Genomic DNA, 23,412 nt, shown 5'->3' with positions numbered 1-23,412 from the left:
TTCAGATTTCTCTCAGAAGGACATTGTCTTTGGACTTGTTATGAACAGTTACAAAGATGATTTTCTGGTTAATGACATTATTATTTTTGGAAAATTTTATATACACAAATCGAAATATTTGAAAGTAAAACCCAGGTTTTCTGCATTTCACAATGCATTTCTTTCTTACACAAAGGCCCTGCAAATGATGAAAAGTAAATATGCACAAAAACTTTTTGAAATAATTGAAGAATATGATTTAAAAAACAAACCCTAGCTTTTTATTTAAATTATTATTTTTTTTTCTTTTTTTTTTTTTTTTTTTTTTTTTGTTTTCTGTAATGCAATTTTGCACCTGATTTCATTGTTATATTGCAATGATATATGATTGTTGCCATGCTGTTTGTATATGCTATAGTTCAATAAAAAAAAAAAAACTTTCTGAAGTAGTACTTTACTGAACACCGATCACAACTACAACACTTCCTTGTTCAGACCTTCCACGTGACTGAACTAACCAATCAGAAGCGAGAACTTAGACTGAGGTAAACATGAGAGAATCAGAGAGGCAGATTCAGCAGAATATCCTGACCGTGTTAAATATGTAAACACGTAAATATGTAAATAATTAACTGACTAAACATTGCAAATACATTCATTCTGTTGTTTATTATCATAAGGAGTGATCCACCACCACATACAGAACCCTCACGTTACAGAAGGATCGGCACCACGCACACCCGAAGTATGCTTTGGCCCAGGGGCATAGATTCCAGATTCCAATATTCAAATCAAGCAAGTACAACCCACCAATATTTATACCATGATCAATGGAAACATGTAAATGCTTCACATAATTTCTACTAGCCATTAGATTTGACCTCGCTCATCCCTTCAAGAACACACGCCCTCTGTCTAAAACCCCGCCCTCCAAAAACATGTCAGCCAACCCAATTGCAGCAAACACAGGCGCACAGAATGAGTGACAAGCGTATAGCGTTTCTGATTGGCTAAATGGACCGGGCCGCTCCCTTAGAATGGGCGCCGATATTAAATCGCGCTGCTCACGCCTCGCTCATGGAGGATATGTGACACCGGCGTTATATGCGGCGTAATTGTTACAAATATTTTTGACCGTTCTATACTTTTAATGTGAAAAACGCTCCTCGTGTGACTTTGACGGTGTCACATGGTGTCTGTGTTCACGTCTCTGCTGCTGTCGGGAACGCGCGCTGTTCTCTCATGAGCACGTCATAGACTGCACTGACTTTGCGATGTAGCGAATAATTCCTCGTTTAATGGTTAATTTATCCTTATGTTTGCGTGAACATAGCTGTGAAACTACAGAATGGGAAAACCCAAACAGACTAGCAGCATGAATGAGCCCGAGGGACTGCGGTTCAGGAGGCTCAACAGACCTCAGGTCATCACAGACGAAACCCATGAACCCCAGCACAAAAGCACAAGGTTAGATTTTTCATTTGTATTCATATATGTGAAATTTGTCCTCTTGCAATAACGTAAACTTTGTGATTTCATGTTGTTATTTTTTTTAATGCACTGCAGCACTTACAGTGGGAAGGTGTTTCTTGTGACATTACTCGCATTGGTGGCATTCCTGCTCTTCCCACTGCTGGTGGTCATTTTCCTCCTCGAGTCTCCCATTCAACCAGACGCGTTCAGGTGAGCCAAATCAAATCCATTTATTGTAACTCAACCATATAAACAAGTGCAACATTGGGTGAAATTCTTAGGGGCAGTTCCAAGCAACATAACAGTATTACAATAAACATCTGATTTACTCATAACACAGTTTACACATCTTGTAACACAACACAATATACACCTAATAATATGCAATATACAGTATATACAAAATAAGAAGACCATACAAGTATTGTATACCCCCATGAAATCAGTGGAGATAAATATGAAGTGTTGTGTTGACCTAAGCTGTCGGTTAATAGTCAGTTGCCAGTGTGTTTTTAAGAGAAGTATAAAATGTGAGTCCAGTCTGAGTCTAATAAAGTTATATGTGATATATGTATTGTGAGCGATCAAGAGTTCAAAAGTCTGACTGCTTGGGGGAAGAAACTGTCATGTAGTCGGCTGGTGCGGGTCCTGATGCTGCGATACCGCCTGCCTGATGGTAGCAGTGAGAGCAGAACATGACTCGGGTGGCTGGAGTCTCTGATGATTCTCCGAGCTTTTTTCACACACCGCCTGGTAGAGATGTCCTGGAGGGAGAGAAGATCACCTCCAATGATGTGTCTGGCAGTTCACACCACCCTTTGCAGGGCTTTGCCATTGAAAGTGTTGCTGTACATGGCTGTGATGCAACCAGTCAGGATGCTCTCTACAGTACTGGTGTAGAACCGTGTGAGGATGTGGTGGTTCATTTCACCAGTTCATTGCTCAGCCATCTCAGGAAGAAGAGGTGCTGGTGAGCCTTCTTCTCAACGGCCTCAGATCTCAGTGTGGACGGACCATGTGAGTTCCTCAGTGATGTGGACACCAAGGAACTTGAAGCTGCTGACTCTCTACACCGGTGCTCCATTGAGGGTGATGGGGCTGTGTTCTCTGTCTTTCTTCCTGAAGTCCACTACAAGCTCCTTGCTCTTACTGACATTGAGGGAGAGATTGTGCTGCTGACACCGGTGTGTCAGAGTGTGCACCTCCTCTCTGTAGACTATTTCATCATTGTCAGTGATCAGACCTATCACCATCGTATCGTCAGCAATGATAATCAAGTCAGCCATAATCATAAACAGACATAGTAAGGAACAGCACACAGTGTGCAGTATAAAAGAGACTCCGAAACCTAGAAATTTGAGGGAACTTAAAATGTAATATTATTGTTTTTTAATTAATTAAGTACAATCTTACTTCTGCAATGGTAAGCATGTTTGTACACAGGGTTGGGACATTGTCCTTCAAGCATTGCTTGGATGCTATGAGCAGTAGTCATTCTGTTTCTCACTGTCCTAGTCAACGTTTAGTGCTAAATGTCTCCCTGGCAATCGTATATCATTTTATTGCAAATTACTTCATATAACCTATGGTGAAATATGTTGGCAAGCTGGAGATTTTGCAATCCAAGTGAAGCCCCTTTTCAGGAAGGTTTTTTTGATAGGTTATTTTGGTAATAATCATTAGTCTTGACTTCATATGTTTTTTGTGGTTGAGGAAATAATAACCCCAAAATAAAATTGTTGTTTCTATTTACCGTAATTTCCGGACTATTGAGCGCACCTGAATATAAGCCGCACCCAGTGAATTTTAAATAAAATATTATTTTGAACATAAATAAGCCGCACCTGTCTATAAGCCGCAGGTGCCTACCGGTACATTGAAACAAATGAACTTTACTCAGGCTTTAACGAAACACGGCTTGTAACAAAAATAAATAGGCTTTAACAAAACACGGTGTGGCAGCGGGGGCGTGGTCAAGCGCCCGTCCGAGAGAGAAAAGCGGTAAGGGCGCTTACACCTGAGCTAAATTATGTCTAACACCGGTGTCTAATTTCAGTAAGCATGGGGAGAGCGGCATAAAAAGGCAGCAGCCACAGAGCTGAGAGAGTGACACACGTCAGTCTAGTGTTGGTGCATAGAAGAATTGAGAAACTTTATAAAATTGATTGTAAACATTGCTGTGGCCATTAAAAGCCTTACCTGGAACGTCAAGTGCCCTGCTGAAAACTGTCACACTGGTGCCCGTGTGACAGTTTTCCCAAGAAGGACATGTGAAGCAGGGCACTTGAAATTAGACACCGGTGTTAGACATAATTTAGCGCAGGTGTAAGCGCCCTTACAGCTTTTCTCTCCCGGACGGGCGCTTGACCACGCCCCCGCTGCCACACACGGCTTGTAATAAAACATTTGCAGTAAACAGTAGCCTACCAAGAAAGTCATTGGTCACTATCTTCCTCGTTCCTTGTTTTGACCTTAACCCGTTCGGTAATTTCAATTGGTCTAATGAAAGCTTCACGCCGCCAAAAAACTGAGCACGTCACAGAATGTTTTTTATTTTATTTTTTTTTTTATATAAAATTTGAAAGCAGGAAAAATCCATATATTAGCCGCGTCATTGTATAAGCCGCGAGGTTCAAAGCGTGGGAAAAAAGTTGTGGCTTATAGTCCGGAAATTACGGTACTCTCCCCCATATTAAACCAACCATAAATGCTGCTGTTTTCCCTGGAGAATTTTCATAGATTTATTTTACACTGCTGTCAAGCTCCAAAAAGGGCAAACATCTACCATAAAAATAGTCTGTATGATTTCTGTGCAACATTTCAAGTTTACTGAAGCTATGTAATGGCTTTGTGTGAGGGACAGACCAAATTTTATGCAATGCAAGTTTATTTATATAGCACATTTTATACACATTGACAATTCAAAGTGCTTTACATATACATTTGAAAGAAAATACAAGATACATAAAAAAATTAAAAAAACAATTAAGAACATGAAATCTGAATAAAAAAGTTATATAATACATTGTTGTTAACATTCCCTGATCAAATAGAGGATAACCAAAAATATAACCCACACATTGAGGAAAAAGTTATATTAAAATAATTAAAATGAAATAAAGACTGAAGCAAAATGATTCAGTGAAATCAATGTCAAATTTAGCTTGTTATTAATTGAAAATCTTCCCCCAACTGCAGATCTCATTTTCCAGTATGCGTATTTAAACTAGTGCATTGTGCTCATTTATGACACATGTGAATCAGAGGTCTCAACCTGGTGCCACAAGTCGAGGTGCCATTGTTGAATCCAAATGCGATCAAGAAGAGATTTCAGAACTTTGATAGAGGTAATGAATAATATGTGGTTATTAATGTATAATGAATTACATTTTGGTCTGTTCTCCTCACAAGGCTATCATACAACTCCTGAAGGTTATAGTGTACTATATTCCTAATTATAGGAATATAGCAAAAGTCAAATAGACCACTTTTATAGTATTTCTTTTTTTTTTTTTTTTTCTCAAATGTTTAGGACTGTTGTCACTTTGAACTGTCGGAAAAGAGCTGGGGAAAGGCTCCTTTTGTTTTTTGTGGAAAAATGGCAGCATACATGTTTGGAAAGCCAATGAGGAGGATGAGAAAATAGTTTCCAGACATTCAGTTACTTTAAGGCTAAATAGCTAAACCTCTTCAATGTGATCACGATAAAATCCAATAATGAATAGTCACCTTAACTCCTTAAAGTCCCACATGCTTTCTAGTTTCTGTGTCAATGGTTAATTGATGGATCGGCCATTTCAGCTCCTATATTCTGTATTCTGTGCACAACTGAAAGCCCTTCTAAACATGAGGCTTCACTAGTGTGTGTGTGTGTGTGTGTGTGTGTGTGTGTGTGTGTGTGTGTGTGTGTGTGTGTGTGTGTGTGTGTGTGTGTGTGTGTGTGTGTGTGTGTGTGTGTGTGTGTGTGTGTGTGTGTGTGTGTGTGTGTGTGTGTGTGTGTGTGTGTGATTTTCTCCATCCAATTGCAATTAATTAGTCTCAATGAACCACCTCTTATGACCGGCTGTTATGAGCCCAACTTAAAACTGAGACAGGCAGAGCGACTGTTTGAGGAGCAGGTTTTTGGCCCAGAATCCATTGCTAACATTGGAGGTCAGTATTTGCAAAGCTATTCAGTCAGTGCTTGACCTTTCCCCCAGTTTGTCCCAAATGTTTTCCAATGTACACTGAGGGAGAGACTGCAGCAGCAGTGGCCAAAATAGATGAAATATGAGTTAACTATGAGTGTGCGGTCAATTATGTTTGTATGGTTTGATATTTTGTTATGCAAGTACATTGCAACAAAATACATTAGGTCTGGATTAAGTGTCTAAATATTTTCTGGGGCCACTGTATCTAGTATATTACCCCATTTCAGAGTTCTGTGTATCTAGTATATTACCCCATTTCAGAGTTCTGTGTATCTAGTATATTACCCCATTTCAGAGTTCTGTGTATCTAGTATATTACCCCATTTCAGAGTTCTGTGTATCTAGTATATTACCCCATTTCAGAGTTCTGTGTATCTAGTATATTACCCCATTTCAGAGTTCTGTGTATATAGTATATTGCCCCATTTCAGAGTTCTGTGTACACTCACCTAAAGGATTATTAGGAACACCTGTTCAATTTCTCATTAATGCAATTATCTAATCAACCAATCACATGGCAGCTGCTTCGATGCATTTAGGGGTGTGGTCCTGGTCAAGACAATCTCCTGAACTCCAAACTGAATGTCAGAATGGGAAAGAAAGGTGATTTAAGCAATTTTGTGCGTTGCATGGTTGTTGGTGCCAGACGGGCCAGTCTGAGTATTTCACAATCTGCTCAGTTACTGGGATTTTCACGCACAACCATTTCTAGGGTTTACAAAGTATGGTGTGAAAAGGGAAAAACATCCAGTATGCGGCAGTCCTGTGGGCGAAAATGCCTTGTTGATGCTAGAGGTCAGAGGAGAATGGGCCGACTGATTCAAGCTGATAGAAGAGCAACTTTGCCTGAAATAACCACTCGTTACAACCGAGGTATGCAGCAAAGCATTTGTGAAGCTACAACACGCACAACCTTGAGGTGGATGGGCTACAACAGCAGAAGACCCCACCGGGTACCACCCATCTCCACTACAAATAGGAAAAAGAGGCTACAATTTGCAAGAGCTCACAAAAATTGGACAGTTAAAGACTGGAAAAATGTTGCCTGGTCTGATGAGTCTCGATTTCTGTTGAGACATTCAGATGTTAGAGTCAGAATTTGGCGTGAACAGAATGAGAACATGGAGCCGTCATGCCTTGTTACCACTGTGCAGGCTGGTGGTGGTGGTGTAATGGTGTGGGGGATGTTTTCTTGGCACACTTTAGGCCCCTTAGTGCCAATTGGGCATCGTTTAAATGCCACGGCCTACCTGAGCATTGTTTCTGACCATGTCCGTCCCTTTATGGCCACCATGTACCCATCCTCTGATGGCTACTTCCAGCAGGATAATGCACCATGTCACAAAGCTCGATTCATTTCAAATTGGTTTCTTGAACATGACAATGAGTTCACTGTACTAAAATGGCCCCCACAGTCACCAGATCTCAACCCAATAGAGCATCTTTGGGATGTGGTGGAACGGGAGCTTCGTGCCCTGGATGTGCATCCCACAAATCTCCATCAACTGCAAGATGCTATCCTATCAATATGGGCCAACATTTCTAAAGAATGCTTTCAGCACCTTGTTGAATCAATGCCACGTAGAATTAGGCAGTTCTGAAGGCGAAAGGGGTCAAACACAGTATTAGTATGGTGTTCCTAATAATCCTTTAGGTGAGTGTATATAGTATATTACCCCTTTTCAGAGTTCTGTGTATATAGTATATTACCCCTTTTCAGAGTTCTGTGTATCTAGTATATTACCCCATTTCAGAGTTCTGTGTATCTAGTATATTACCCCATTTCAGAGTTCTGTGTATCTAGTATATTACCCCATTTCAGAGTTCTGTGTATCTAGTATATTACCCCATTTCAGAGTTCTGTGTATCTAGTATATTACCCCATTTCAGAGTTCTGTGTATCTAGTATATTACCCCATTTCAGAGTTGTCATTCTTGATTTGTAGAGGCTTTGTACACTGGGACTGCTGATGGAAAGATTGTGAAAATCGAGGGAAGGAACATTCATGTGCTAACAACACTTGGCAAGCCACCATGTGGTAAGAGCACCAAAAATACCTGTTTACTTCCTCAAAGACTGCATAATGTGACATTCCGCCATTACCAATGAACTTGTCAGTTGAAACCAGTTGGATTTGTTAATAGATTAACTTACTGTTACAGGTTAGAAAACTAACAACTTTTAAAATCAACTCCTTGATAAAATGTACATATTTTATAATAATAATGGCAAACAAATAAAGTAGATGCTCTGTTGTAGGGCTGCGCAATTTGGACGAAGAGTCATATTGTGATTATTTAAAAACTAATTGTAATTCCGATTTGAACCGCAATAAGATAAACAAAAAAGTCCACTAATAAATATTTTAGCCTTTTTTTTTTTTTTAAAGATTTACACATTATGTGTTTGTTAAAGATTACGCAGTTCAATATTAATGAATTTTGTTCTGAAATGTGTAAATCCTAAAATTATTTTGAATGTGAATGAATCCTTTTGATCAAAATTAGATACTGCTTTGACCATCCCATTTTTAAGACAGTATATTGAGACAAAATGAAAAAAAAAAAAGTGCTTTTCAAACTGTTCTGAGACCAGTTTCATTTATTTAAAAAAGCTTTTGGTTAAGTTTACTGATTAGACAGCATGTCAGTTGCCTACGTTTTCGGTTGCAGCCAAAGTGAATCAGGAGCTCTTTAAATATGATGCCAACTTAAGCAAACGGAACTGAACTCCGAGCACATCTGTTATTCTGAGCATGAGATGGAGTTGCGGAGCACAGAACTGCTCTGAATACACTGTAATAATTCACTGACACAAGACAGGACAGAGTAGTTCACATGAACTTTGAAGCAAGCAGCACATGCAGACTATTTATTTATTTACATTGCAGTCTTTTGCGGTTTAATAATCACACGTTATATTGTGATTTTGATTTAATTTCGGCTAGTTGTGCAGACCTACTCTGATGTCACAACCCATAGAAAGAAATGTTTGAAGATCTTTAGTATTTTTTAGAAGAGGACAGGACATTTAACTTACTGAGACCCAAGACTGCTGTGTGCTTTTTCCATTTCCCTTTTTGATTTGAGATTAACATGTAAATGTTTAGACCTCTGATTCACATGTGTCATAAATCTAAGCAAATAGTTTTCCTAAAAATTCATGTCCACATATGTGGACAGCGGGACTAAGTTGTGAAATTTTAAATAATATGTACAGTGAGGAAAATAAGTATTTGAACACCCTGCTATTTTGCAAGTTCTCCCACTTAGAAAACATGGAGGGGTCTGAAATTGTCATCGTAGGTGCATGTCCACTGTGAGAGACATAATCTAAAAAAAAAAATCCAGAAATCACAATATATGATTTTTTAACTATTTATTTGTATGATACAGCTGCAAATGAGTATTTGAACACCTGTCTATCAGCTAGAATTCTGACCCTCAAAGACCTGTTAGTCTGCCTTTAAAATGTCCACCTCCACTCCATTTATTATCCTAAATTAGATGCACCTGTTTGAGGTCGTTAGCTGCATAAAGACACCTGTCCACCCCATACAATCAGTAAGAATCCAACTACTAACATGGCCAAGACCAAAGAGCTGTCCAAAGACACTAGAGACAAAATTGTACACCTCCATAAGGCTGGAAAGGGCTACGGGAAATTGCCAAGCAGCTTGGTGAAAAAAGGTCCACTGTTGGAGCAATCATTAGAAAATGGAAGAAGCTAAACATGACTGTCAATCTCCCTCGGACTGGGGCTTCATGCAAGATCTCACCTCGTGGGGTCTCAATGATCCTAAGAAAGGTGAGAAATCAGCCCAGAACTACACGGGAGGAGCTGGTCAATGACCTGAAAAGAGCTGGGACCACCGTTTCCAAGGTTACTGTTGGTAATACACTAAGACGTCATGGTTTGAAATCATGCATGGCACGGAAGGTTCCCCTGCTTAAACCAGCACATGTCAAGGCCCGTCTTAAGTTTGCCAATGACCATTTGGATGATCCAGAGGAGTCATGGGAGAAAGTCATGTGGTCAGATGAGACAAAAATAGAACTTTTTGGTCATAATTCCACTAACCGTGTTTGGAGGAAGAAGAATGATGAGTACCATCCCAAGAACACCATCCCTACTGTGAAGCATGGGGGTGGTAGCATCATGCTTTGGGGGTGTTTTTCTGCACATGGGACAGGGCTGACTGCACTGTATTAAGGAGAGGATGACCGGGGCCATGTATTGCGAGATTTTGGGGAACAACCTCCTTCCCTCAGTTAGAGCATTGTAGATGGGTCGAGGCTGGGTCTTCCAACATGACAATGACCCGAAGCACACAGCCAGGATAACCAAGGAGTGGCTCTATAAGAAGCATATCAAGGTTCTGGCGTGGCCTAGCCAGTCTCCAGACCTAAACCCAATAGAGAATCTTTGGAGGGAGCTCAAACTCCGTGTTTCTCAGCGACAGCCCAGAAACCTGACTGATCTAGAGAAGATCTGTGTGGAGGAGTGGGCCAAAATCCCTCCTGAAGTGTGTGCAAACCTGGTGAAAAACTACAGGAAACGTTTGACCTCTGTAATTGCAAACAAAGGCTACTGTACCAAATATTAACATTGATCTTCTCAGGTGTTCAAATACTTATTTGCAGCTGTATCATACAAATAAATAGTTAAAAAATCATATATTGTGATTTCTGGATTTTTTTTTTTAGATTATGTCTCTCACAGTGGACATGCACCTACGATGACAATTTCAGACCCCTCCATGATTTCCAAGTGGGAGAACTTGCAAAATAGCAGGGTGTTCAAATACTTATTTTCCTCACTGTATGTATGTACAGTCCAGTCCATAAATATTGGGACATCGACACAATTCTAATCTTTTTGGCTCTATACACCACCACAATGGATTTGAAATGAAACGAACAAGATGTGCTTTAACTGCAGACTTTCAGTTTAATTTGAGGGTATTTACATCCAAATCAGGTGAACGGTGTAGGAATTACAACAGTTTGTATACGTGCCTCCCACTTTTTAAGGGACCAAAAGTAATGGGACAATTGGCTGCTCAGCTGTTCCATGGCCAGGTGTGTGTTATTCCCTCATTATCCCATTTACAAGGAGCAGATAAAAGGTCCAGAGTTCATTTCAAGTGTGCTATTTGCATTTGGAATATGTCGATGTCCCAATATTTATGGACCTGACTGTGTGTGTGTGTGTGTGTGTGTGTGTGTGTGTGTGTGTGTGTGTGTGTGTGTGTGTGTGTGTGTGTGTGTGTGTGTGTGTGTTTATTTGTGTTTATTTGTTTATTTGTTTGTTGTTTCTAGGAGTGTTGGTTATTCATGTTTTTTGAGACATAACAGAAATTTGCATAATTAATTCAGATTCAAAGTATTGTCCAGCATCATCTAATCACTGCCAACCATTTTAAAATAAAATGTTGCATTATAAAATTCTGAATCTATGTACTGATTACCATTTTCCCATGTCTGCCAAACACTACACTTCAAGCTCTATTCACTCTCATTCAAACACATCCGAATGCAACAGAGCAGAAACGCAAGCTCATGTAAAGAAATTTCACACTACACTGCACACCTTGCTTGCATCAAGCTTGGTGAACTCTGAACCGTGAATTTGCATGACAAATTTGAGACTGAAACTTCACACGTTGACCTCTTGGCTTATTTAAAAGCTGCAAGATTTATTGTTGCAGGAAAGTGAGTAAACAAAATATTTTAATATTTTTTATGTAATATTATTTGTTTTTTGTGATGTATTATTTACTTACACCAGAAGTCCTCCCGCGTGATGACATATCCTGGTCTGTTGCATTATACGAAAAAACTCTGCATACTCAAAGCCTAGTGTGAATGCCCCTTTAGTGAATGACTTAACCTCCAGTGTGCTGTATGTCTGCACTGGTCTCAGAACAGTACGAAATGCAGCTTATTTTCAGTTTAACATATAAATGTATATCCATACATTAATCCATATACATATAATCCCTATAAAGCCTCAGACAACTATTTTAGGATGATTCTCAATGGGACAGTGCACTTTAAATATTGGATTTCTAAGGAAAAAATGTGCTGAAGTACACATTCATGTACATTGTGTTTAGCAGCATGGCGTTTCGCAATAAATCACTCTAATTCGAAAAATGCCATATCGGATGAGACTCAAATCTTAAAAACATAATGAGATTTCTTACCCAATGTAGTTTTTTTGCCTTTTCTCCCAAAGTCTACTCTGGTGTGATTGGCGCCCTGTTGTTTTGTCATTTGACTCGGTACATTGAAAGTTTAATATTTTTACTGACAGCCCATATTCTTATGAACTGATATCCATCGGTTTAAATTAATCTAAATTATGTGTTGTGTATAGCGAAGCAAATATACAACATCCACACATGTGTATGCGGGGTCGCACAAGATTAAAGAGCATTTTAACATGTAGTGGATATTTTCTTTCCATATGTGGGTGTTTATTCAACTTTAGCCAATTTTATATCCCAGGGGTAGATTTTTATTAAACCATTTCAACTTTTTTTTTTTTTTTGCTATATGAAGGTTACATTAAAATGGACTTGGAAACTTTGTACCAGGCCTTTTATCTGTTCTTTTTGTTTTGTTTTGTTACAGCTCAAATTTCCTTTTATAATTGACTATTTGAGCCTGTCCCAAACCCAGACTTTCAATATTAAACTATGAAAATAGTTCTATACAAAATAAATATGAATTTGATGAAAATCCATTCTACAATACAAATGATTTAAAATTATAATCATCTTTCAACTTCAATATGTATCCTATGGAAGTTATACATTTTTCACCAATTACGATTGTCCCACATTTGTGCTGTCATTTTCACAACAACAAACAATTTTGCCCCAAATAAAAACAAATTCAGAAGTTGGTGTACCTGTTAACAAAGTCAACAAAATTTTCAGTGTAGACTAGAGAAATGCATGCTTGAGATCAAATATGAGACTATAGTGATTTTTGAAGAAAACGAAAAACAAAACAATAAATCAAAGTAAATATCACTTGTGAGCGGAGTATTTTTATTGAATGTCATTTACAATCAAGCTGTTATTTTGCTAAATTATGCAAAATGTGTGAAAAATATTATTTTATTTTGTATTTTTAGGATATATGTGATATAAATATTATTTTTAAAGTTATAGAATTTGAGATGTGCTGGAAATGACACAGTGGTGGTAATTTTCATTTATTTTCCTGTGATGCATGTACAGTTTATGCATGTACAATTCCTGACATTTAATTGTAGAAAACATTGCCTGTCCTAGGTCAGTTAGGATCACTACTGTATTTTAAGAATGTAAAATATCAAAATATTAGTCGAGAGAATTATTTCAGCTTTTATTTCTTTCATCACATTCCCAGTGGGTCAGAAGTTTACATACACTTTGTTAGTATTTGGTAGCATTGCCTTTAAATTGTTTAACTTGGATCAAATGTTTTTGGGTAGCCTTCCACAAGCTTCTCAAAATAAGTTGAACAGAATGGGTGTAACTGAGTCAGGTTTGTAAGCCTACACTTTTTCAGTTCTGCCCACAAATTGGGATTGAGGTCAGGGCTTTGCGATGGCCACTCAATTACCATGACTTTGTGTCCTTAAGCCATTTTGCCACAACTTTGGAGGTATGCTTGGGGTCATTGTCCATTTGGAAGAGCCATTTGCGACCGAGCTTTAACATCCTGGCTGACGTCTCGAGATGTTGCTTCAATATATCCACATAATTTTCCTCCATGATGCCATCTATTTTGTGAAGTGCACCAGTTCCTCTTGCAGGAAAGCTCCCCCACAACATGATGCTGCCACCCCATGCTTCACGGTTGGGATGTGTTCTTCGGCTTGCAAACCTCACTCTTTTTCCTCCAACGATGGTCATTATGGCCAAACAGTTCAATTTGTTTCATCGGACCAGAGGACATTTCTCCAAAATGTAAGATCTTTGTCCCCATGTGCACTTGCAAACTGTAGTCTGGCTTTTTTAATGGTGGTTTTGGAGCAGTGGCTTCTTCCTTGATGTGCAGCCTTTTAGGTTATTCGATATAGGACCCGTTTTACTGTGGATATAGATACTTGTCTACCTGTTTCCTTCAGCATCTTCACAAGGATTGACTTAAACTTTTCACTACATTCATCTCTAGGAGACAGAATTTGTCTACTTCCTGAGTGGTATGATGGCTGTGTGATGGTGTTTATACTTTGTGACAGGGTGGAGTGAGGGATCGGGTCGTTATTTTACACACCTGGTCCCTTATCAGGCTAATCAAGCCTCCGAGAGGGATGAAGGCCGACTGCGGAAGGAGGTGCGACAGTTTACGGGCAGCTGTCCATCCTATGTGTGGGTTTGTGTCTTTTGGTTTATTTCTTCATTAAACTATTATTTATATTATCAAGCCGGTTCTCACCACCTCCTTTCCATTTAACTGCTTTACACTGGTACTGCTGACCCGGAAAGGAGGAGGGATGCGCCGTAGTGGAGTTCTCGCAGCTACCATCCACACCAACGGAGCAGCCGCGGCCATCTTCCAGGGGACGGAGGAGCTCAGCCACCTGGAAGCGGAGGAATTGGCCACTGACCGCGAGGGGAGAAAGGGCTCCTAGCCGACCACCTGGAGCGGTCAGGGCCGCTGCCAGGGGCAGAGGAGACCCCTACCAGCTGCTGAAATGCGGCGGGGTCTGAGACCTCTGACTGCGAGCGGGGAGGGGCTCACTGCCGACCGCCTGGAGCGGGAGACCTCTTCTGTTCCCCGAGAACGCGGCGGGGCGTTATAGAGAGAACGTTTACGGGCAGCTGTCCGTCCTATATGTATGTTTGTGTCTTTTGGTTCATTTCTTCATTAAATTATTATTTATATTGTCAAGCTGGTTCTCACCTCCTCCTTTCCATTGAACTGTTTACATGTGTACTATTGTTTGTACAGATGAACGTGGTATCTTCAGGCTTTTGGAAATTGCTGTCAAGGATGAACAAGACTTGTGGAGGTCCACAATGTTTTTTCTGAGGTCTTTGCTGATTTCTTTTGATCTCCCCATGATGTCAAGCAAAGAGGCACTGAGTTTGAAGGTAGGCCTTAAAATACATCCACAGGTACACCTCCAATTCAGTACACCTCCTATCATAAACTAATTGTCTAAAGGCTTGATATAATTTTCTGGAATTTTCCAAGCTGCTTAAAGGCACAGTTACCTTAGTGTATTTAAACGTCTGACCCACTGGAATTGTGATTTATAGTCAATTAAAAGTCATACAATCTGTGTGTAAACAATTGTTGTAAAAAATTACTTGCGTCATGGACAAAGTAGATGTCCTTATCGACTTGCCAAAACTATAGTTGCAAAGAGTGGTTAATTTTTTTTTTAATCACTTCATCCAAATTGTATGTAAACTTCTGACTTTTACTGTACATACCCTGTTGGATGTTTTTAGTAGACAATAACACAAATAGTCAGAGTGCGAGAAAATGTACTATTTAGAAATCCACAATACAATAAGTCCTTGAAGTTGAGGAAACACAATACATTCCATCATACACATTGAACAGGAATTGACTGGCAAAATGGAGAACTGTGACTTTTCCTGGTGGGCCTGGCGGGATATCAAAATGAAATTAGGATCAATAAAAATTAAATAAATTCAGCAAGCAATATATTGTTGTAGGTCAGCATATGTTTGTTTTTTTTAGTCCTAGTCTATCCCTGACATCATAGTTATTTAATAATAATAGTGGACTGTTGTGGACTGGTGGTGGCGTAGTGGGCTAAACCACAGAACTGGTAATCAGAAGGGTGCTGGCTTGATCCCCACAGCCACCACCATTGTGTCCTTGAGCAAGGCACTTAACTCCAGGTTGCTCCGGGGGGATTGTCCCTGTAATAATTGCACTGTAAGTCACTTTGGGTAAAAGCATCTGCCAAATGCATAAATGTAAATGCAATAGAGTTCTATTAATAAAGATAATAATTGAGTTATGTTGACATATCAAATTCTGTTTAGTGATGGATAACACATTGTTTGTTTCCCAATTCAAAGGTTCTCGTGAACAGGAACACATCTGCGGACGTCCGCTGGGAATTCGTGTGGGACCCAATGGAACCTTGTTTGTGGCTGATGCCTATTTGGGTCTGTTTGAGGTCAATCCTGTCACAGGTAAAGAAAGGAAAAAACAGATATTCTTCATTAAACTGTTTTTCATGAAATTAAGGAAATAGTTCAACCAAAAAGAAGAAATTATGTGTAACACGAAAGGAGAAATTTCATCCTGCTTTTATCCATACAATGACCATCCATGTCTGTCTAGCCCCAAAAAAAACAAAACAAAAAAGAAAACACGTCATGTAACCTATAGTCCAATCTACTGAATCATTACAATACATTTGTGGAACAGACCAAATTTGAAGGAAAATCTTAAAGGGGAAACATTATGAATGGAATTTCCAATATCAAAACTATAGCCTAATGATTAGAATAGCCTTCAATGAAGAATACTTGCCTAATGAAGAGTTTGCTACCCATGATAAATGAACCTAAATAACACATTGAAAGCCAGATGATCTTTGCCCATTAATCAAATTACACAGGCAGCAAAGTACGTGCACTGACGGAAAACTTTTAATTGCAGGAAGTGAATATAATATGCATGGTGGGTAACTGTAAGAGGTCTTTGATTCGGAATGACACGAGAAATGCTGTTTCACGTGCTTGAACACACTTTATTATATTTTTAAGAACATATAAAGCCGTCTATGCGCATATCTGACGTGCTGTTTGTTCGGAGGCATGCAGTCTCACAGAACAGGTGTATGTATAGGGTTTTTTTCACTCTTTGTTTCAGTCTTCTGAATTTTTATTTGCAAGAATAGTCTCATCTAGAAGAATGCTGTAAATGACCTCCGACATCTCAGCTCAGGAGGTGCTTTGAGTTCAGTTCACTTTATTTCCAATTACATTTTCAATGCAAAATCACTAAAGCAAGAATATTCACCGATCCCTCAAATGCATATATATATATATATATATATATATATATATATATATATATATATATATATATATATATATATATATATATATATATATATATATAATAATAATAATAATATATAATTATTATTATTATTATTATTATTATTATTATTATTAGACTTCTAAAAGCGGTACTGCTGGACCTTATTTAGATTTTTGTATTTTTTTTTTTAATGGTAATACTCCCTCTTGCTGTGTTTTTCTCCTTTTTTGGCCTGTAGGTGATGTAAAATCTCTGGTGAGCACTGGGAAGCTGATCGGAGGTCGACCTCTGGCCTTTGTAAATGATCTGGATGTAACTCAGGATGGAAAGAAGGTGTACTTCACTGATTCAAGCAGCAGGTGGCAGCGCAGAGACTTCATGCACCTGATCATGGAAGCCACCGCAGATGGACGGTAAATGGGGCATGAACAATTCTTTCAGTGCATTTTGTGGGTTTTTGCATCTTCCATTGTTGGGTCAAACATTGCACATTATTTCTGAATGAATGGTTGTTTTGATGGGGAATAAGGTTTTAAAGCATTGACCAAGGTTGCTGATTTTTGTGTTTTCAGTGTGCTCGAGTATGATACAGAGACCAAGGAAGTTACTGTGATGATGGAGAACTTGCGATTCCCTAATGGCATCCAACTCTTCCCTGATGAGGAGTCAGTTCTAGTGGCTGAAACGACTATGGCAAAAATAAGGAGGTGAGTCTCACCATGCGGTTAAAATTCAGTTCATTTTGCCACATCCACACTAATCCATTTAAATTTGAAACCTCCATTTTCACTTTCCAAACATCATAATATTCCAAAGAATGTGGTTATGGAGAGCTTTTTTGAAAGTGGAGGAAAATAGCGATTTGGTGCGAATGAGAGGCATAAACAACAGATAAATCAATGCATTTTCCATTGAAACATAGCCTCAGAATTGCAAAAGGTTTCCCAAACACTTGTACCAATGTACCTCATATCTATGAATAGCTTACTTCTAATTGTCTATGCATATTAAGCTTGGATAGGAGAAAGTCTTTAACGTCACACTTGACACACTTCACCTAGTTTTGGTATGTTTTTTTCCCTTTTTTTTTTTAATTTTTAAAAAAAAAAATTTTTATTAAATGAATTTTACTAATTTATTAAAGAGCAGCTCAACCCAAGGATGTTAAAGTTTGATTTGAGACAGCCCATGTTTGTTTTAAATTATATATTTGACTAATTATGTTTTTCTGTGCATTAATGTTTCACTTATATTTACTCTGATCTTCAAAACTTAATTAAAAAATTCAGTTTCAGCCTTTGGGCTGACTAATTATCAGGTCAGGTAGAACATGCAAAAATCTCCCTGTCACATCTGTCTCACACTCGTGCTGTACCCAGCGTCTTATGTCTGCTCAAGGCACAGAGCGTTCTCCTCAGCCTTACCTGGATAAATGACCATGAGAGCATGTAGTTGCCGTGGCAACAGTCTCCATCATTAAGCTTCCTGAGTGGAGAGATGAATGGCATGTTTCCTCTCATACCGAAGCTAGTGTGGTCTCATTGAGATGTACCGTTTCATATTGGAGGTCTGCATGGGCCTTTAAATGAAACCCGACCCGTAACCAAGATCGTGTGGCCCATCCCTACTCAGCCCGAACGATTCCGTCAGACCCAAACCTGCTCACTGTCTTTACAATTTCTTCTCTTAGTAAGTACTGTTGCAATATGCTGTATGTTACGTTGCCATCGTAGCGTACGTGAAACAAGTTTGGTAGGCATGTTTATTTTTTCATTAATTATGAACCCAAAGTCCTACTTGAAAAACGGATTCAAACCCAGCCCGAACCCGACTTTTTCTAAGGTCCCATTGGGCCTGTGTCAGGTTACAGACCTCTATATTTCATATTAATGATGTTTTACCCTGTTGATCAGGGATGGCTTTGTTAAATCAGCAGTTTTAAGTTTTGAAGAGACAGCAGTGGGTAAAAATGAGTCCGGTCCATTCTCATAAACTAGCTTAGGGGTCTTTTCCTAACCTAGTGAGCAGCTCAGTCATACACAGGCAACAGTCTATATGAAATAGAATTAACTTATTTCAAATGCTCTACATAGGCATACAAATAGCGCTCTGGAGCATGGACTCGACAGTTCATTTCAATGTGATACTCTTATAAGTATTGCTTAAAATTAAGTAACAAAGATGAATTATAAAAGCCAAAATATTAAATGTCATTGATCAATATTGATCAATCAGTATTCCATTATTTTGCCAAGAGGGGTTAAAATTAAAATTTTAGCCTAATAATTTTGGAGCAAAATCCCTTTCAGTATCCATTGTTGCCTTACACTGATGAGGAGGGAGTGTGATGCTCTGGGCAATGTTCTGCTGGGAAACCCTGGGTCCAGCCATTCATGTGGACGTCAGTTTGACACGTGCCACCTACCTAAACATCATTGCAGACCAGGTAAAACCCTTCATGGCAATGGTATTCCCTGATGGCATTGGCCTCTTTCAGCAGGATAATGTGCCCTTCCAAACTGCACACATTGTTTAGGAATGGTTTGAGGAACATGATGAAGAGTTCAAGGTGTTGCCCTGGCCTCCAAATTCCCCAGATCTCAATCCACTTGACCAACAAGTCCGATCTCACCTCGCAACTTGCATGACTTGAAGGATCTGCTGCTAATGTCTTTGTGCCAGATACCACAGGACACATTCAGGGGTCTTGTAGAGTCCATGGCTCAGTGCGGCGGTGCTGTTTTTATGGCACGCAGAGGACCAACAGCAAATTAGACAGGTGGTCGTAATGTTTTGGCTCATAAGTGTATATGACAACGATGCAAATCCAAAACACGGGGAAAAACACCCACTTTATGTTGTTGTTTTACCAAAGTTGTAGTGCTTAAAACTCCAGAAGTATTAAAGATATCTCAATTTCTTTTTAGATTCTTGTTTGGAACAGTTTCTTTTTGGTACCTTTACTTTTAAGGCCCTGGATGGGTAAATACCAGACACATGGGGCTTTCAATGTGGCTCCATACATAAATTGTGAACTTATATTAATTTTCATTGGTTGAAAACCAAATGTGGGTATGAAGCTAGCTTTTCATGTCCAACAAAACAAAGGCCTGAAGTACAAATAATGTTGACACTAGAGATGTACCTTTTATTTATTTACATAAAAACAATAGTCAAAATGTATATTTGAGAGTTCAGAAATGCATGCATGTGACACATGTGGCTCTTCAGTTAGTTCAATACCTAAATTATGTTTTTGGATTTTAAAATTAACATCTACAAAGCTCTGAAATGTTTTCGTAATATTTACTCATACAATTACAAAAATTCATTAAAAAAAAAAAACCTGACAAGTTTTGCATTATCCATTGACAGGGCTGTTAGAAGATTTTGGAACTGACACGAGGAAAAGCCAATGATTCTGTTAATCGGCTAATCGCCAAATATTGTCAGATTTATTATCCTACTTTATTACTACTCATATACAAGTGGTGCACATTGGATATTGACTCTTACCTGCAGTGCACACTTCACTCTTTGTACACTTCACAGAGTCCATGTATCTGGTCTCAATAAAGGAGGCATGGATACATTCATAGACAACCTCCCAGGATTTCCTTATAACATCCGACACAGTTCTTCAGGTGGCTACTGGGTGGTCATGTCTACTGTGCGACCCAACCCTGGTTTCTCCATGCTGGACTTTTTGTCTCAAAGACCCTGGATTAAGAAGCTCATATTTAAGGTACCCTGTCTTTGGAAATCACAATGCTTTTTTTCTTTTGAATTCATCACTTTAACATCTAATATCCAATTCACTAACGTGTTAAAGGAATGGTTCACCAAAAAATGCCAATTCTGTCCTGTTGTTCAAAACCCGTATGATAACATAAATCTGAAATGTATTTTCTTTTCTCTCTAAATGTGGTGTTTTTAGCTCTTCAGTCAAGATACTCTACTGAAATTTGTTCCATGCTACAGTCTGGTAGTGGAACTGCAGGAAGGCGGAACATGCTTGCGTAGCTTCCACGACCCACACGGCATGGTGGCTGCTTACATCAGCGAGGCACACGATTACGACGGCTACCTGTATTTAGGCTCCTTCCGCTCCCCTTATTTGTGCAAGCTGGATCTGAGCAAAGTGTGAAACATGCCTACTGCCCTGGCGAACACATCAAAAGTCAAATCGATTGCTCTACTTGAGTCATTTCACCCTGGCTTCCAAACAAACAGATTTTGAACCAATTAACCCATGGCAACACATCAACAGAAGCACTTATTAAATACTTCCATATTAGTCATCAAATTAACTAAGTTCCTTCATTTGATGCCCGTTGTTTTAATTTAGCTCTGAAAAATGCTTGAATTTGTGTTCCATAAACCCATTTGAGTGTCTGTGTTTGATTCTTTTTTAGAGGTGTGTGGTATTGTAAGCTCTCTTTTTTTTGAAAGATGTGCCATGACTATTTTTGTTTCCCTCCCTTATGAGAGAAAGTATGCAGTGTCTTTACTTTGATTTTTTGTTTTATTTGCACCAAGCTGTCATCTGCCCCTTAAAATAGAGCTGCCAACTGTTTTTCTTAAAGTCACTGTGATACAGAAAACTAAAGTAAATGACTAATAGTAATTTCTGTGGGTTTCAGCTTAGAAGTGTAGTTTGGGGAACTAAAAGGATGTTATATTCTAAAATGAAACTCCTGCAACAATACATATAGCTATTATTATTTATGGTTATCAGAATGAAAACGTGAGAAGGTTGTGGCTTATTTTTTAGTAATTGAAAGTATTCATTCCGTTATGTTTCATCATTATTTGTATATGTTGCTAAATGAAAGATCCTGCTTGCTTTGTAGTATTTAGCATACATTTACTCGAGTTTCTGTGCTTTTTCCATTAATATCATATATGATATATAAATCATTTTCAGCAGTAATGTCTATTTAAGTGTTTCTCTGCAGGTGGGTCTGTTCTGATAGGTTGGAGAACAACAGGAAATAACAATGCTCAGTGCAAATAATGAAAACATAATAGCATTTAATTGTGCAGAGTTAGGATAACAAATGTAAATGAGTGCGGCAAGATGGATCAGTTGTTAGCTTCTCACACCAAGAACCTTCTGGGATTACTGGGCCTTTCTGTCTCGTTCTTTTGCATGTTCTCCCCAGTTTGTGTGGCTTTCCTCCAGGTATATCTTTTGTTGTTGACATCAAAGTTTGAACATCCAATCAAATTCTACTGTATTTTGGCACAGATTAATCTGTCACTTGGTAATATGGCTAATACTAAGACAGTATTTGGCCCAGTGTCTGCTCCATGTGTTGGGCTGATCAATTGAACTTTTGCTGTACATTTTCCAATTCAGTCTGACAAAAAAATGGTACCATCGAAATCCTCATGAACCAAGGAACCGATAGACAACAATCTCACGATTTTAGGCAAAACTTAAAAGTTTTTAAGATTTCTTGGCCTGTAGGTGGCACTGTTACAAAACTTGGCATGTACCCTCAGATCATGGTGCTAATTAAGTTTATCAAGTTTAATTTTAATTTGATGAAGCGTTGCTGAGATACAACCTCACATAGTGTTTTATCAACATCATTAACTTTGCTCTCTGCACACTGAAATTCTAATTTCTGTATCATAATTTCTTTACAACATGATCTAAAGATCATCTGTGCAGTGTTTTTGTGTGCATCTGACCAAGTTTCTTGGAGTAGTAAAAAAAGGATAAATGTAACAATCCAACATTGTAATTGTTGGGTTATTAATGTAAGGAGTCCATTACAATCATCAGGAGAATAGAACTTAGACAAAATATACATCTAGATATACATTTAGCTTTGATTGTAGGGACGTTCTTGTGACGTTTGTATAATAAACTATTTTAATAATTTTGTTGGGTCGCCATTATCACTATGCTTTTATTGAATATCAGCACAGCTGTGATTTGGTGGCCAAGTGCCATCTGTGCTGATATACAGCAAAACAGCATGATTGCGAGTGTGCTATTGCTTTTATACCACAGTTCAAAAGACAAGAACATTAGTAAAAACCAAGAAGCTCCCCAAATACCTTGTGTTTGGAACTAGTTTCTTATGCCACAGATCAGAATCTGCCATTGCTAGTATAAAAGATGTGCCCAAGCCTCTGTTACTAATTCAAACACATCAGTTTAGAACTAGTAATGACAGTTTGGGCTATTTCTAAGTTATTGGAAGTAACAAGGACGTTTGAGAGTATGTGTGTAAGAGAGAGAGCAACTGAGTGTGTGATTATCTGTGTGACAGTAATGAACAATAATGCTGACGCTGTAAGTTTAAATCTATTCCTCAGCTGTGGTGTGGTAGGAAGCCGCTCTGAGCAATCGTGAAGTTATGCAGCCATCTGAATGATCCTTCTTCCTACTTCAGAAGCCACAATTACGAGTATGTCACATTCAAGTGTTTTGTTGTTGGAGAAAAAAATAACATAGAGAACACCAGTTTCATTCTTGCATATTTCATGGGGAACTCTTATTTTGACACGTACAGACTCTGCCATGTTGAAAGTGCTTGTACACTTCGCATTTGCAAACTCAAAGGTATAAAATTATCTCAGCGTTTTCCAGTTATAATTATAAACTTGTATCGTAACTCCAATAGCACGTGATGGCAGCACAAAAAACATTCTGACTTTGTAAATCCGCTCTGACAGACAACGTTGATTTTCTCGCTCACCAGAAACTCGATTG

General features: G+C 38.7%; 1 protein-coding gene across 1 annotated transcript; it reads left to right on the top strand.

Annotated features, from left to right (window-relative positions):
* The first annotated feature begins 1,043 nt into the window (after positions 1 to 1,043).
* Positions 1,044 to 22,461, top strand: LOC127660348 (adipocyte plasma membrane-associated protein-like). Its single transcript, XM_052150474.1, has 9 exons — positions 1,044 to 1,446; positions 1,546 to 1,662; positions 5,489 to 5,604; positions 7,589 to 7,681; positions 15,707 to 15,823; positions 16,921 to 17,095; positions 17,255 to 17,389; positions 20,235 to 20,427; positions 20,620 to 22,461. The coding sequence occupies exons 1-9, from the start codon at positions 1,328 to 1,330 to the stop codon at positions 20,827 to 20,829; spliced, it is 1,275 nt and encodes a 424-aa protein (XP_052006434.1). The 5' UTR covers positions 1,044 to 1,327; the 3' UTR covers positions 20,830 to 22,461.
* Positions 22,462 to 23,412: the final 951 nt, after the last annotated feature.

The sequence above is a fragment of the Xyrauchen texanus genome, chromosome 20 (assembly GCF_025860055.1).
Source record: "Xyrauchen texanus isolate HMW12.3.18 chromosome 20, RBS_HiC_50CHRs, whole genome shotgun sequence".
In the NCBI taxonomy this organism is placed as follows: Eukaryota; Metazoa; Chordata; class Actinopteri; order Cypriniformes; family Catostomidae; genus Xyrauchen; species Xyrauchen texanus.
This window is presented reverse-complemented; position numbering and strand designations above follow the sequence as displayed.